Source organism: Neoarius graeffei, chromosome 24 (assembly GCF_027579695.1).
Source record: "Neoarius graeffei isolate fNeoGra1 chromosome 24, fNeoGra1.pri, whole genome shotgun sequence".
Taxonomy (NCBI): Eukaryota; Metazoa; Chordata; class Actinopteri; order Siluriformes; family Ariidae; genus Neoarius; species Neoarius graeffei.
The window spans coordinates 628,761-645,565 of record NC_083592.1 but is presented as its reverse complement, the minus strand read 5'-3'; the positions used below and the strand labels follow the sequence as shown (position 1 = coordinate 645,565).

Sequence of the window (16,805 nt, the reverse complement as noted above, 5' to 3'; positions counted from 1 at the left end):
GGGTTGAGATTCACCAGTCCGAAGCGTGTCGAAAACGTGACATTCATTTAAAAGTATCGCATGCTGTGTGCGCAAATGTTTTTGCATATTACTCGTGTTCCCTCCCAATGATGTAATATCTACTTTGCAATGGCTGCAGGTCACCTGGTTGTCATCTTTCCTTGAAAAATGCAGCCAAACTTTTGAGCGTTTAAACCGCTTGGTTGCCATGTTTACTGCTTAGTAAGCAGTAAACATGGCAACCAAGCGGTTTAAACGTGCCCGCTGGAATCGATAAGGGAATCGTTAGCAAATCTGGCAAACGATTCCATGGAATTGAAACACTGGGAACTGGTTCTCAACAAGAACCGGTTTTTGATTCCCATTCCTAATTCTTACCCGCTGCCTTTAGTCCCTGTAGTGCTAGAACAACTTCGTGGAGCGTTTATATTTACAAAACTCGACTTAAGAAGTGCATACAATTTAGTCCGTATAAAGGAAGGTGACGAATGGAAAACAGCATTTCTTACCACTAGGGGGCACTATGAGTACTTGGTAACACCCTTCGGGTTGCGTAATGCCCTGTCCATATTTCAAGCATTTGTAAATGATGTCCTCAGGGATATGCTTGGCAAATATGTTATTGCCTACATCGACAACATTCTGATTTACTCCCCTAATCTTGAAAGTCATATTCGTCATGTCCATTCTGTCCTTACGCGTCTGCTTGAGAACCAGCTGTATGTTAAAGGGGAGAAGTGTGAATTTCATCTCCCTTCTACTTGTTTCCTAGGCTACATCATCAGTCCGGAGGGTGTCGTTATGGACGATAAGAAAGTAGAAGCCGTAACGAATTGGCCCGTCCCTACTTCCGTAAAGGAGCTCCAGCGATTTCTTGGGTTTGCTAATTTCTACCGTCGTTTCATTCTCAATTTTAGTAGTCTAGCAGCTCCTCTTACCACCTTATTGAAAGGAAATGCCAAAAAACTCTTGTGGAATCCCTGGGCGCAGGAAGCATTCGAATCCCTCAAGGTAGCCTTCACCTCTGCCCCCATTCTGAAGCATCCTGATCCCACTCAGTCTTTCGTGGTGGAGGTGGACGCCTCTGAGGTAGGCACCAGAGCTGTGCTGTCCCAGCGTGTAGGTGACCCCTGCAAATTACATCCAATAGCCTTTTACTCCCATAAACTGACCCCTGCCGAACGTATACAGTATCGGAGGTAGAGAATTGCTGGCCATGAAACTAGCTTTCAAAGAATGGCGCCATTGGCTAGAGGGAGCTACGCATCCCTTCCTCATGTTAAGGGATCATCAAAACCTTGAATATTTACGGTCAGCTAAACGACTCAATCCCCGTCAGGCTCGGTGGTCTCTATTCTTTTCCCAATTTGATTTTTCCATCCCTTATCGTCCCGGTTTCCGTAATACTAAAGCAGATGCCTTGTCTCATATATATCCCAGTCTCGACTCCTCCCCTGAGGTAGTTAATGTCAGTTGTGGTCGCCCCCATTAGATGGGAAATAGACGAAGAGATCGACCAAGAACTATCTGCCACTCCTACCCCTGAATCTTGCCCTATAGGAAGTAAATATGTACCCACTCAATGCAGGGACAAGTTAATTATATGGGCCCACTCCTCTTTGTCTTCTGGCCATCTGGGAGAGACACGTACACACCAATTATTGTCTGGCAGATATTGGTGGGAAAATATGCTATCAGATATCCATAGGTTTGTCTCCTCATGCACCACCTGTTCAAAATGCAAAACACCCAGAACTCTCCCTGCCGGTAAATTCATGCACTTGCCTGTCCCTTCTCGCCCATGGTCACATTTAGTGGTAGACTTTGTTACTGACTTGCCCCCCTCACAGAACTACACAGTCATTCTGACCATTGTTGATACGTTCTCATGAGGAGTTAGATTTATTTCCTTCGTTAGCCTACCTATCGCCTTTCAGACAGCTAAAACCCTTTTTAACTATGTGTTCCATATATTTGGTATTGCAGAAGATATAGCATCTGATCCAGGGCTTCAATTCACCTCACATGCATGGTCAGCTTTCTTTGAGAGACTGGGAGTTAATGTCAGTCTCACCTCCGGTTACCATCCCCAGTCTAATGGTCAATGTGAAAGGGTAAACCAAGAGCTGGGAAAGTTTTTGAGACTGTACTGTCACGAAAACCAAGCCGACTGGTTCAACTACTTGCCCTGCATAGCTCTGCTATGGGTCTCACAACCTTTCAATGTATGCTGGGTTACCAACCCCCCTTAATGCTATGGTCTGGCACGTCCTCTGACAACCCGGCTGTTGACAGTTGGATGCAACGGCACGAGCAGGTCTGGGAACAGACCCACCAGTGGATCGAGAACATCCTCCGCCAACACAAGAGGCTGGTGGATCATCATAGAGGTGACACACCTACACTGGTGCTTGAAAGTTTGTGAACCCTTTAGAATTTTCTATGTTTCTGCATAAATATGACCTAAAACATCATCAGATTTTCACACAAGTCCTAAAAGTAGATAAAGAGAACCCAGTTAAACAGATGAGACAAAAATATTAAACTTAAACTCGCCTCAGCGACCTAAGGACGGCCCTCAGATGTTCGAGGTGCTGCTGCCAGTCATTACTATAGATGATGATGTCATCTAAATACGCTGCCGCATAAGTGGCATGAGGGCGGAGGACTCTGTCCATCAGCCGCTGAAACGTCGCGGGTGCCCCAAACAGCCCAAACGGAAGGGTGACGAATTGGTGTAAACCAAACGGTGTGGAAAAGGCCGTTTTTTCTCGGGATAGTGGAGTCAAGGGGATCTGCCAATATCCCTTCGTCAAATCCAGTGTCGAATAAAAGCGAGCAGTGCCGAGTTGATCGAGCAACTCATCAATACGAGGCATTGGGTACACGTCGAATTTAGACACCGCGTTGACTTTTCTATAGTCCACACAGAACCGGACCGACCTGTCGGCCATGGGTACCAAGACCACCGGGCTGCTCCAGTCACTGTGGGACTCCTCGACGATGCCCATTTCGAGCATGGTCTGAAGTTTCTCCTGAACCACCTTTTTTTTGTATTCGGGTAGCCTGTAAGGGCGGCTACGCACTACCACCCCCAGGGGCATCTCTATGCGGTGCTCTATGAGGTTAGTGCGACCGGGGAGGGGCGAGAACACATCCGAAAACTCGGTCTGCAACTGGGCGACCTCCGTGAGTTGGGTCGGGGAGAGGTGGTCTCCACAGGGGACCGGAGAGGTACGTGATGCCAATGTCCCTTTTTGAACCTCCGGCCCCAGCTCCACCTTCTCTGGAACCACCGACACCAACGCCATCGGGGACCTCCTCATTCCAGAGTTTAAGCAGATTGAGGTGGTAAATCTGTAGCGCCCCACCCCTGTCCGTTCGCCTCACCTCATAGTCGACGTCCCCGACTTGCCGTGTGACCTCAAAGGGTCCTTGCCACTTGGCGATCAATTTGGAGCTCGACGTGGGCAACAGTACGAGTACCTTATCTCCCGGTGTGAACTCTCTAAGGCGCGTACCCTTGTACAGGCAGGCTTGCCGTTCCTGGGCCTGCCGCAAATTCTCCTGAGTTAGGTGGGTGAGCGTGTGGAGTTTTGCGTGCAGGTCCATAACGTACTGAATTTCGTTCTTACTTTGTGAAGGTCCCTCCTCCCAATTTTCCCGCAGCACGTCCAGGATGCCGCGCGGCTTATGCCCATATAATAATTCGAACGGGGAGAACCCCGTGGAGGCTTGGGGGACCTCTTGCACTGAGAACAGCAAGGGTTCGAGCCACTTATCCCAATTACGTGCGTCCTCACTTACGAATTTCTTAATAATATTTTTGAGGGTGCGGTTGAATCGTTCCACTAAACCGTCCGTTTGTGGGTGATACATGCTGGTGCGGCTCGGCTTAATCCCCAATAACCCATACAGTTCGTGCAGTGTTCGTGACATAAACGTAGTGCCTTGATCAGTCAGAATCTCTTTCGGGATTCCAACTCGGGAGATGACGCGGAAGAGTACCTCTGCAATACTGCGTGCTGAGATATTGCGCAGAGGCACTGCTTCCGGGTATCTCATTGCATAGTCCACCAGAACTAATATAAAGCGGTACCCTCGTGCTGACCGATCTAATGGCCCGACGAGATCCATCCCAATTCTCTCAAACGGGGTCGCGATTAACGGTAGAGGGCGCAAAGGCGCTTTTGGAATGGCCACTGGGTTTACTAACTGGCATTCGCGGCATGCCGTACACCACCTACGGACATCGCCGCGAATCCCCGGCCAATAGAATTGGGCCATTATTCGGGCTAGTGTTTTATCCTGCCCTAAGTGTCCAGCCATGGGATTAAAGTGAGCCGCCTGGAATACCAATTCCCGGCGGCTCTTCAGAATTAAAAGCTGCGTGACTCGCTCTTTAGTTTGAGTGTCCTGCGTCACTCAGTATAATCTATCCTTCATAATCGCGAATTAGGGGAAGGACGGCGTGGCATTCGGCTGGAGCGTTTGACCATCGATTACTCTCACTTGGTCAAACGCATGCCGCAGAGTCTCGTCTCGCGACTGCTCTAATGGGAAATCCGCGAGGGATTCCCCAATAGAGAGAGGAGGAGCCGGTGGCTCCTCACTCTGACACGGAGATGACGTAGACGGCTCTGTGACAGCTGCTCCCGCCAAAGCAACACCGGGACCTCCCCCTGTCAAATGGCAGGACCCACTCTCTACTAGGCGTGTCATTAAACCCCGAAATCCCGGCCAATCAGTCCCCAAAATTAAAGAGTGGGTATAACCCAATAACCCATACAGTTCGCGCAGTGTTCGTGACATAAACGTAGTGCCTTGGTCAGTCAGAATCTCTTTCGGGATTCCAACTCGGGAGATGACGCGGAAGAGTACCTCTGCAATACTGCGTGCTGAGATATTGCGCAGAGGCACTGCTTCCGGGTATCTCGTTGCATAGTCCACCAGAACTAATATAAAGCGGTACCCTCGTGCTGACCGATCTAATGGCCCGACGAGATCCATCCCAATTCTCTCAAACGGGGTCGCAATTAACGGTAGAGGGCGCAAAGGCGCTTTTGGAATGGCCACTGGGTTTACTAACTGGCATTCGCGGCATGCCGTACACCACCTACGGACATCGCCGCGAATCCCCGGCCAATAGAATTGGGCCATTATTCGGGCTAGTGTTTTATCCTGCCCCAAGTGTCCAGCCATGGGATTAAAGTGAGCCGCCTGGAATACCAATTCCCGGCGGCTCTTCAGAATTAAAAGCTGCGTGACTCACTCTTTAGTTTGAGTGTCCTGCGTCACTCAGTATAATCTATCCTTCATAATCGCGAATTAGGGGAAGGACGGCGTGGCATTCGGCTGGAGCGTTTGACCATCGATTACTCTCACTTGGTCAAACGCATGCCGCAGAGTCTCGTCTCGCGACTGCTCTAATGGGAAATCCGCGAGGGATTCCCCAATAGAGAGAGGAGGAGCCGGCGGCTCCTCACTCTGACGCGGAGATGACGTAGACGGCTCTGTGACAGCTGCTCCCGCCAAAGCGACACCGGGACCTCCCCCTGTCAAATGGCAGGACCCACTCTCTACTAGGCGTGTCATTAAACCCCGAAATCCCGGCCAATCAGTCCCCAAAATTAAAGAGTGGGTAAGGCGAGGATTAACCTTTGCCTTCACTATAAATTTTTCCCCTCTGAAAATAATGTGGACTGACACCAAAGGGTAGCTGTGAACATCCCCGTGCACACACAACACCTTCACCCCTTGTGCTCCCCCCAATGCCTCGTTTTGAACCAGGCTTTGGCGAATTGAGATCTGATTACAACCAGAATCCACCAACGCCTGATATGTAGCCCCTTGGATACTCACCGGTATGCGATACGCTCCGGCCCGATCGAGGGCGGCCTCTGGCGCGTCGGGGATCCGAACCACTGCGCCCACTTCCATTGCTGTGCACTGCTGTTGAAGGTGGCCCGGCTCCCCGCAGCGCCAGCAAACCGGCCCAGGCTTTCCCTCTGCACCGGTGATCTGGGGCTCACTCACCTGAGGTGGGGGAGAGACAGACACAGAAGGGAGAAACGGGAGGGCACCGCGGGTGCGGCAGGCTGGCTGGGGTGGTGCCGGCCCCCGCCTCCGCGGTGGGGGAATGGGGCGAGGACGGGACACAGGAGGAGGGGGAGAGAGTGAAGAGGAGAGAAGAGAAGATGCCATCTGCTGTCCTGCCGCCGGGACAGCCGCCAGATGATCCTCCGCCAGCTCAACTGCCTGATCCAGCGACGCCGGGCGGTGGCACTGGACCCACTCTGCGGTTCCAGCTGGTAAGCAGGCGATGAATTATTCCAGTACCACCTGGTCGACGATTCCCTCAGCGTCGCGATTGTTGGCCCTCAACCACCGCCAGCAGGCGTCCCGGAGCTGCTGGCCGAACGCGAACGGCCGGCCGACTTCCTCCAGTCGCAGCGCGCGGAAGCGCTGGCGCTGTTGTTCCGGTGTGCGCCCCAATCGCTGGAGGATGGCCCGGCGGAGGTCCGCGTAGGCCAGCCGGCGGTCGGCGGGGAGCTGTAGCGCGGCCAGCTGTGCCTCTCCCGTTAGTAGGGAGAGGAGGGGCGCCGCGCGCTGCTCCATCGGCCACCCCGAGGCTTCGGCGACCTGTTCAAACAACGTGATGAATGCCTCGGGGTGGTCCTGCGGGCCCATCTTGGTGACAGTGAGGGGAGACGGGCCCGCGGCCAGAGCGCTGGTGGACCCTGCCGATGCGAGGAGATGCCGGAACGCCTCGCGATCTTCCTGCTGGGCCAGCACCAGGGTTTCGAAGCGCCGCTCTTGTTCCCTTCGGAGTGTGACGAGTGCCTGGTGCTGGCTTTGCTGAGCCGTGGCGAGGGCGTGGACCAGATCGGCGAATGGGGAGGATTCCATGGGGCTGCTGGTTTGGGGCTCCACTGTCCCGGGTTTCGGCACCACTGTAGTAATTTCCCTGTGGGTGGGTGGAGCACAGAGGACGGCAGGACAGAGATCAGGTGTAAACAAGGCTTTTATTGCCACACTTTTCAGTCTAACAATATATGTCGGACGCACAGAGACACACACATCAGCGTCTCGTCCAGGGATGAGCTCCTTCCGCTCTCGCTCTCCCTCCTGATATAGGGCGCGGTCACTGGGAAGACACACAAACAAAGGTTAATTGCTCTCAGGCGTAGTGATTCTGCCACTTACCTTCCCTGACTCCGCCCTCCTGTCACAGGCCGGCACTTGACCACGCCCCCGCTGCCACATGCACGAGCAAAGGAGATTTCTGAGGACCTCAGAAAAAGTGTTGTTGATGCTCATCAGGCTGGAAAAGTTTACAAAACCAGCTCTAAAGAATTTGGACTCCACCAATCCACAGTCAGACAGATTGTGTACAAATGGAGGAAATTCAAGACCATTGTTACCCTCCCCAGGAGTGGTTGACCAACAAAGATCACTCCAAGAGCAAGGCGTGTAATAGTTGGCGAGGCCACAAAGGACCCCAGGGTAACTTCTAAGCAACTGAAGGCCTCTCACATTGGCTAATGTTAATGTTCATGAGTCCACCATCAGGAGAACACTGAACAACAATGGTGTGCATGGCAGGGTTGCAAGGAGAAAGCCACTGCTCTCCAAAAAGAACATTGCTGTTCATCTGCAGTTTGCTAAAGATCACGTGGACAAGCCAGAAGGCTATTGGAAAAATGTTTTGTGGACAGATGAGACCAAAATAGAACTTTTTTGTTTAAATGAGAAGTGTTATGTTTGGAGAAAGGAAAACACTGCATTCCAGCATAAGAACCTTATCCCATCTGTGAAACATGGTGGTGGTAGTATCATGGTTTGGGCCTGTTTTGCTGCATCTGGGCCAGGACGGCTTGCCATCATTGATGGAACAATGAATTCTGAATTATACCAGCAAGTTCTAAAGGAAAATGTCAGGACATCTGTCCATGAACTGAATCTCAAGAGAAGGTGGGTCATGCAGCAAGACAACAACCCTAAGCACACAAGTCATTCTACCAAAGAATGGTTAAAGAAGAATGAAGTTAATGTTTTGGAATGGCCAAGTCAAAGTCCTGACCTTAATCCAATTGAAATATTGTGGAAGGACCTGAAGCGAGCAGTTCATGTGAGGAAACTCACAAACATCCCAGAGTTGAAGCTGTTCTATATGGAGGAATAGGCTAAAATTCCTCCAAGCCAGTGTGCAGGACTGATCAACAGTTACCGGAAACGTTTAGTTGCAGTTATTGCTCCACAAGGGGGTCACACTAGATACTGAAATCAAAGGTTCACATACTTTTGCCACTCACAGATGTATAATATTGGATAATTTTTCCTCAATAAATAAATGACCAAGTATAATATTTTTGTCTCATTTGTTTAACTGGGTTCTCTTTATCTACCTTTAGGACTTGTGTGAAAATCTGATAATGTTTTAGGTCATATTTACGCAGAAATATAGAAAATTCTAAAGGGTTCACAAACTTTCAAGCACCACTGTACCTACCTCCCTGGGGACCGAATGTGGCTGTCGACCCGGGACTTCAGGTTTCCTGAGGAAGGTAGAAAATTATTACCCAAATACACAAGTCCGTTTAAAATTCTCCAGTGAATTAATGAAGTTACTTACAAATTAGATCTGCCTGTGCATTACCATGTTTCTAATTCATTTCTTGTATCTCTCTTGAAACCTGTTGTCTCAGGTACGTTGGACGAGGCCATACCCGATGTCGCGCCCCCACCTCCGATGTATGTAGAAGGTACCCCGGTGTATGCTGTCCGCCGGTTGCTGTACTCCAGAAGGAGAGGAGGGACTCTGCAGGACCTTGTGGACTGGGCGAGCTATAGGCCCGAGGAGCGTAGCTGGGTTCCCGTACGAGAGATCCTGGATCTGGGGTTGGTGGAGGAGTTCCATCAGCGTCATCGAGAGAAGCCCGCGCCTTGGCCTAGGGGCCGTCCCAGGCGCCATGGGTCTAGCCTTCCCGGCAGTCTGCGCAGCAGTGGTCCCAGAGGTCGTCCACGGCAACGGTCCTCTATCCAGCACCACGGCAGTTCTGATGGCTTGCTCAGGAGTGTTCCTAGCAGTGTGGGTGGCGGTCGTCGTGGTCGCCCTTGTCCCACGGCCTCCTTGGACTCCTTGGGGGGGGCGTACTGTCATGTTCCCGGGCTCACCTAACACTCAGGACTCCACTTCCCACAATCCCCCTCACACACCAGTCACTACCACGTGCACCCCATCAGCCAATCTGGAGCCACTTCCTAGGAGTGGCTCCCCCGAGTTCTAATTACCATCACCTGTACCTTTATGTTTCCATTTGTATTTCTACTCCTTTGTTTGTTTTGTTCCTCGCATAGTATTGCCTCCACATTTCGTGAGCCTACTGAGCATTACTATTCTGATTGTATTCCTGTGTATGACCCTTTTTGCCTTCTGGTTGTCTCCTGTTTTGCCTAGCCCTTGTGTTTGTCTTGCTTCCCGGTTTCTCGATCCTTGCCTGTTTTCCGACCACGATTTGTCTAGCCCTTGTTACTGTTTTGGATCTCTCGGTATTGACCTGGCCTGGCTGTTGTACGTTGTCTTTTTCCATTGTGCTCATTAAAATCTTGAGTTCATTCAATATCTGCGAGCGCCTGGTTTGTTACAGCCGCGTTACACATTAAATGAATCCTGAATTGATTCACTGTCCTGGAATTGATTCACTGTCCTGAATCATCCGCAGCACATAAAATCCACGTTCCATCTCACAGCAAGCTTTGCCTCCAAATAGCCTGAACTATGTCTGACAGATTTTATCCTGTTTACGGTGGGCGTTCCTGAGCGAAACCAATCGAAACCGAAAGCATGAAAGTGATTATCATTCCATTATCATGGGAACAGTCTTTTATGAATGTGTAAGTGGGCGGTCAGTGCTCCGATTCCAGTGTGACTGAGGAAGGTGACAAGTTTTATGTTTCATCTAATTTAGGTAATTTAAAAACCATAATATTATTTGGCAGTGGGCATAGAGAAAAGTGTAAAGTATAAAGTTTCTGTCAATATGTTTATCAGGCTTGTATGATGAAAAACTCACAAAGATATTTATCTAAATCCATGACCTAGTCATTCTAAACCTGCCGAGCTTCACCAGAGAAGCTCTTGGCCCCAGAGGGTTAACCTCAATACACACTTATCTTTCTGTCTTTATTTGGTGTGTGTGTTTAGGCATGGCTGCATTGGACAGTCGAGCGTCAGGCAGGATGGGTGTACGGGCCGTGATCTACTACACCACCACCACCGTCATTGCCGTCATCATCGGAATCATCATGGTGGTGATCATCCAGCCAGGAAAGGGCGGAGTCAAGCCACAGACACTCTCACACCAGAGTTTAGAGAAGGTGAATGCCGCTGATGCCTTCCTCGACTTAATAAGGTACACGCGCACACACACACACACATATATACATTCTATTGACTATAGAAAGACAGAGTTTTTCACCTGATGATTTTTTTTTTCTTCAACAGAAACATGTTCCCTCCAAACTTAGTGCAGGCCTGTACACAACAGGTAACACACACACACACACACACACACACACACACACACACTTGTCTTGCTTTATGTACCTGTTTCTGTCTGGTTCTCAATTCATTTCAGTTTAAGAAAAGTTTATCAGTATCACCTGATCGTGGTATCTGTCTGTACCTGTCCATCTCCCTGTCTTTCTGCTGATATGTATTTCTTTGTCTGTCTGCCCCTCCCCCCGTGTGTGTAGTTTAAGACTCGGGCTGGGAAGCGGACGGTGACCGTGAGAGTGTCAGTGAACGGTACAGTGAATGGTTCCAGTACGTTTGAGGACCGGAGTTATGAGGAGGACATCCCTGTTCTTGGCACAGTGAACAGCATCAACGCCCTCGGCCTCGTCGTCTTCTCTATGACCTTCGGCCTCATCATCGGCAGCATGAAGGAGCAGGGTCAGCCACTCCGGGACTTCTTCGACTGTCTCAACAGCGCCATCATGAGGCTAGTCGCCGTTATCATGTGGTGAGTGAAGCACCGGGTGTACAGGGGTTTATGGGGGGTTGGGTGTGGCCCCAGGGGTCTTATGGGGGGTCAGAAGTATTAACACCATTCTTGTAAATTAAGACTAACAATTTATCATGCTAGTGTTAAGTCTGAATAAAAAACAGCTCCACCCCTTTCCACTGGAAACAAGACAGAACCATCAGGAACATCAGATGTGTTTATAAATTATTACAAAAAACTCCATGACAGAAGGGGAGAGGCTTCTATATGAGCATATACCATTGTTTAAAAAGTTACCTGTGGGCATTTCCCCCCAAGCTGTCAGACCTCTTTCATTTACATTTCACACTTCTGCTAAAAAAAAGTCAGAAATGATTTACAGTATTGTACAAATATACCACTCCCTCCAATTGGAAGAGTAGCGATGATAAAAACATCAATATTACCCAAAGTTAACAATCTCTTCTCAGTGATACCAATTCAACTCTCCACCAAATGGTTTAATGCATGAGGTTAATAAACTAATTCTACTGGAAAAATCAAGAAACCAAGACTCAAACTGGCCTTTTACACAAAACCAAAACTCACAGAGTTTTAAAAGCACTCAATTTCCAAACACATTACATTACAAACCAACTATAATACATCACTAAATGGACCCATCCAAACCAACTAAACAAAACCTGGTTAGAAGTAGAACAATCAGAACGCTAAACAGTCTCACTGTCGGACCTGCTGTTTCTCAGTACATCAATAAAACATCACCTCCTGCTTCACCAGTACAGTGAACTCCACAACCCAGAAAGCTTGGCAGAAACTATTTAAAATGAAAGTTACCACTTGATCCATGTAAGGGGCGTGTTTACCACTGTATTACATCATCTCTACTTTTAACAACACTCTATAAACATTTGGGAACTGAGGAGACCAATTGCTGTAGTCTTGAGAGAGAAACGTTGTCCCATTATTGCCTGATATACAGTTTCATTTCCTCAACAGTTTGGGGTCTCCTTTGTCGGATTTTGCGCTTCATAATGCACCAAATGTTTTCAATGGGAGACAGGTCTGGACTGCAGCAGGCCAGTTTAGCACCCATACTCTTTTCCTACAGAGCCATGCAGTTGTAATGTGTGTAGAATGTGGTTTGGCACACTGTCTTACCGAAATCAACAAGGCCTTATTTCAGTACCTTATATCTTTCAAGGCCTTATTGAAATACAGCAGAGTTGAGGGATCTTGTCTCGTCTCGTCTCGTCATCATCCGCTTATCCGGGGCCAGGTCGTGGAGGCAGCAGTCTGAGTATGGAAGCCCAAACTTCCCTCTCCCCAGACACCTCGGCCAACTCCTCGGGAAGAACACCGAGGCGTTCCCAGGCCAGCCGAGAGACATAGTCCCTCCAGCGTGTCCTGGGTCTTCCCCGGGGTCTCCCCCCAGGGGACATGCCTGGAACAACTCCCCAGGGAGGCGTCCAGGAGGCATCTGAAAAAGATGCCTGAGCCACCTCAGCTGATTCCTCTCGATGTGGAGGAGCAGCGGTTCTACTCCGAGCTCCTCCCGAGTGACTGTGCTTCTCACCCTATCTCTAAGGGAGCGCCCAGCCACCCTGCGAAGGAAACTCATTTCAGCCGCTTGTATCCGCGATCTTGTTCTTTCGGTCATTACCCAAAGCTCACGACCATAGGTAAGAGTCGGAACGTAGATCGACCGGTAAATCGAGAGCTTCGCCTTTTGGCTCAGCTCCTTCTTCACTACGACGGACCGGTAAAGCGACCGCATCACTGCGGAGGCTGCACCGATCCGCCTATTGATCTCATGCTCCATCCTTCCCTCACTCGTGAACAAGATCCCGAGATACTTAAACTCCTCCACTTGAGGCAGGACTTCTCCACCAACCTGGAGAGGGCAAGCCACCCTTTTCCGGTCAAGAACCATGGCCTCGGGCTTGGAGGTGCTGATTCTCATCCCAGCCGCTTCACACTCGACTGCAAACTGCCCCAGTGCATGCTGAAGGTCCTGATTTGAAGAAGCCAACAGGACAACATCATCCGCAAAAGGCAGAGATGAAATCCTGTGGTTCCCAAACAGGATTCCCTCTGGCCCCTGGCTGCACCTAGAAATTCTGTCCATAAAAATTATGAACAGAACTGGTGACAAAGGGCAGCCCTGCCGGAGTCCAACATGCACTGGGAACAGGTCTGACTTACTGCCGACAATGCAAACCAGACTCCTGTTCCGTTCGTATAGGGACTGGACAGCCCTTAGCAAAGAGCCCCGAACCCCATACTCCCGAAGCACCCCCCACAGAATACCACAAGGGACATGGTCGAATGCCTTCTCCAGATCCACAAAACACATGTGGACTGGTTGGGCAAACTCCCATGAACCCTCGAGCACCCTATGAAGGGTATAGAGCTGGTCCAGTGTTCCACGACCAGGACGAAAACCGCATTGTTCCTCCTGGATCTGAGGTTCGACTATTGGCCGAATTCTCCTCTCCAGTATCCTGGAGTAAACTTTTCCGGGGAGGCTGAGAAGTGTGATTCCCCTATAATTGGAGCACACTCTCCGGTCCCCTTTCTTAAAAAAAGGGACCACCACCCCGGTCTGCCACTCCAGAGGCACTGTCCCCCACCGCCACACGATGCTGCAGAGGCGTGTCAGCCAAGACAGCCCCACAATATCCAGAGACTTGAGATACTCGGGGCGGATCTCATCCACCCCTGGTGCCTTGCCACCGAGGAGCTTGCAAACCACCTCAGTGACTTCGGCTTGTGTAATGGACAAGTCCACCTCTGAGTCATCAGCCTCCGCTTCCTCAATGGAAGATGTGATGGTGGGATTGAGGAGATCCTCGAACTGTTCCTTCCACCGCCCGACAATGTCCCCAGTTGAGGTCAACAGCTCCCCACCCGCACTGTAAACAGTGTTGGCAGAGTACTGCTTCCCCCTCCTGAGGCGCCAGACGGTTTGCCAGAATTTCTTCAAGGCCGACCGATAGTCCTCCTCCATGGCCTGACCGAACTCCTCCCAATTCCGAGTTTTTGCCTCCGCAACTGCCCGAGCTGTGGCACGCGTGGCCTGCCGATACCCGTCAGCTGCCTCAGGAGTCCCGGAGGCCAACATGGCCCAATAGGACTCCTTCTTCAGCTTGATGGCATCCCTTACTTCCAGTGTCCACCACCAGGTTCGGGGATTGCCGCCACGACAGGCACCGGAGACCTTGCGGACATAGCTCCGAACAGCTGCGTCAACAATGGAGGCAGAGAACATGGTCCACTCAGACTCAATGTCCCCTGCCTCCCTTGGAAGCTGAGAGAAGCTCTCCTGGAGGTGGGAGTTAAAGACCTCCCCGACAGAGTGCTTGGCCAGACATTCCCAGCAGACCCTCACCATACGTTTGGGCCTGCCAGGTCTGTCCGGTTTCCTCCTCCGCCAGTGGATCCAACTCACCACCAGGTGGTGATCAGTTGACAGCTCAGCCCCTCTCTTCAACCAAGTGTCCAAGACATAGGGCTGGAGATCAGATGAAACGACAACAAAGTCGATCATCGACCTCCGACCTAAAGTGTCCTGGTGCCACGTGCACTTATGGACACCCCTATGCTCGAACATGGTGTTCGTTATGGACAAACCGTGACTAGCACAGAAGTCCAATAACAAAACACCACTCGGGTTCAGATTGGGGAGGCCGTTCCTCCCAATCACGCCCCTCCAGGTATCACTGTCTTCGCCCACGTGAGCATTGAAGTCCCCCAGTAGAACAATGGAGTCCCCAGTCTGAGCACCTCTCAGTACCTCTCCCAGGGACTCCAAGAAGGCCGGATACTCTATACTGCTATTTGGCCCGTAGGCACAAACAACAGCAGGAGCCCTCTCCCCGACCTGAAGGCACAGAGAGGCGATCCTCTCGTTCACTGGAGTAAACTCCAACACATGGCGGCTGAGCTGGGGAGCTATAAACAAGCCCACACCAGCCCGCCGCCGCTCACCGTGGGCAACTCCAGAGAAGTGGAAAGTCCAGCCCCTCTCGAGGAGCTGGGTTCCAGAGCCCAAGCTGTGCATGGAAGTGAGCCCGACTATCTCTAGCCGGTACCTCTCAACCTCCCGCACAAGCTCAGGCTCTTTCCCCCCCAGCGAAGTGACATTCCATGTCCCAACAGCTAGCTGCTGTGTTCGGGGATCAGGTCGTTGAGGCCCCTGCCTTCGACTGCCGCCCAATCCACACTGCACCAGCCCCCTATGGCTACCTCTGTGGGTGGTGAATCCACAGGAGGTCGGGCCCATGTCACCGCTTCGGGCTGAGCCCAGCCGGGCCCCGTGGGCAAAGGCCCAGCCACCAGGCGCTCGCATACGAGACCCAACCCCGGGCCTGGCTCCAGGGTGGGGCCCCGGCTGCGCCATACTGGGCAACGTCACAGTCCTTGTTTTTTTAATTTCCATAAGGGGTTTGGTAAATTGCTCTTAGTCTGGCCTGTCACCTAGGACCTGTCTGCCTTGGGAAACCCTAACAGGGGCGTAATGCCCCCGACAACATAGCTCCTAGGATCATTCAAGCACACAAACCCCTCCACCACAATAAGGTGGCAGTTCTAGGAGGAGGGGTTGAGTGATATCAATAAAAATTATTATCTGGAATATCTACAGTTAAAATCAATATTAAATACATAATTTAACTTCAAAAATAATAACCTGCTGCCCCCACTGTTAATAAATAAAATACCAAAAATAACAACTGCAAAGAAATTTATTTTAAAGCTTTATAAACTAATATCTCAAGATGACATCACAGCACTACCAACAGAAAAATGGGGAAAAGATTCGGCAGTCCCTCATAATAACCGTTATCACACACGGATCTGCACAGCCAGCTTTGGAACGACTAAAACCACCATTTTACAGTAAATTCAGAACAAGATAAATCATAGAGTTCACTTAACAAAGCAACAATTCCACAAAATGAGATTAATAGACAAAAGCATTTGCACAGAGAATACACCACAAACCCATCACTGATGCCTTCTGGTAAGATGTCCAACCACACAGAACTTGTAAAAAATCACTGATACCCCTTTTCCACCAAATCAGTTCCAGGGCTGGTTCGGGGCCAGGGCTGGTGCTGGTTCACAACTCGTTCAACTTGCGAGCCAGCTGAGAACCAGTTTGCTTTTCCATAGCTTGCGGTGCTAAGCGAAGCCACGTCATTACATCGCTGTATACGTCAGTTACGTCGCTGTATACGTCATTACATCACTGTATACGTCAGTTACGTCGCTAGGTTTGCATAAACCTTGGTGTGAATATCGAAGCAAAAACAACACAGAAGAAGCAGCAGCAGCAACAACAACAACAATAATAATAATGGATGACTTCGTGTTTGTACAGCTGCTGCTTCTCGTCGCTTAAAAATGGCGATCTTTCGCGGTCTTGTAATTGTTGTTGGTCTTAACTCCGCCCTCCCACTGATGTAAGCGGTTCTTTCCTCTGGCCCAGCAAAGAGTTGGTGCTAGCCTGGAACCGGTTTTTCTGGCCCCAGAGTCAGTTCTTTGTCAGTGGAAACAGAAAACCCGGTTCCAAACTAAGCACTGGCCCCGAACCAGCCTTGGAACTGCTTTGATGGAAAAGGGGCATGAGTGGATATCAGACTCACATATCAGACAAGGTGACTGTACAGGTGCATGCAAAACAGAAATGTGTACAATTCCATATCCCTTGTTTGCAGGAACTGCATCAAGTCGGTGAGCCTCTGACATCACCACACCATTGTGTTCCTCCTGTGTTCCTCTTTTCCAGTTGTG

At 50.3% G+C, this 16,805-nt stretch overlaps 1 protein-coding gene across 2 annotated transcripts in view; it reads left to right on the top strand.

Annotated features, from left to right (window-relative positions):
* The window catches only part of slc1a3a (solute carrier family 1 member 3a), a 55,889-nt gene that overhangs the window by 28,706 nt on the left and 10,378 nt on the right, over positions 1 to 16,805 (top strand). For both annotated transcript variants that reach the window (XM_060907645.1, XM_060907644.1), the window contains 3 exons: positions 10,208 to 10,415; positions 10,508 to 10,550; positions 10,759 to 11,027. In XM_060907645.1, coding sequence (XP_060763628.1) covers positions 10,208 to 10,415; positions 10,508 to 10,550; positions 10,759 to 11,027 — 520 coding nt within the window. The remainder of the gene's footprint in view (positions 1 to 10,207; positions 10,416 to 10,507; positions 10,551 to 10,758; positions 11,028 to 16,805) is intronic.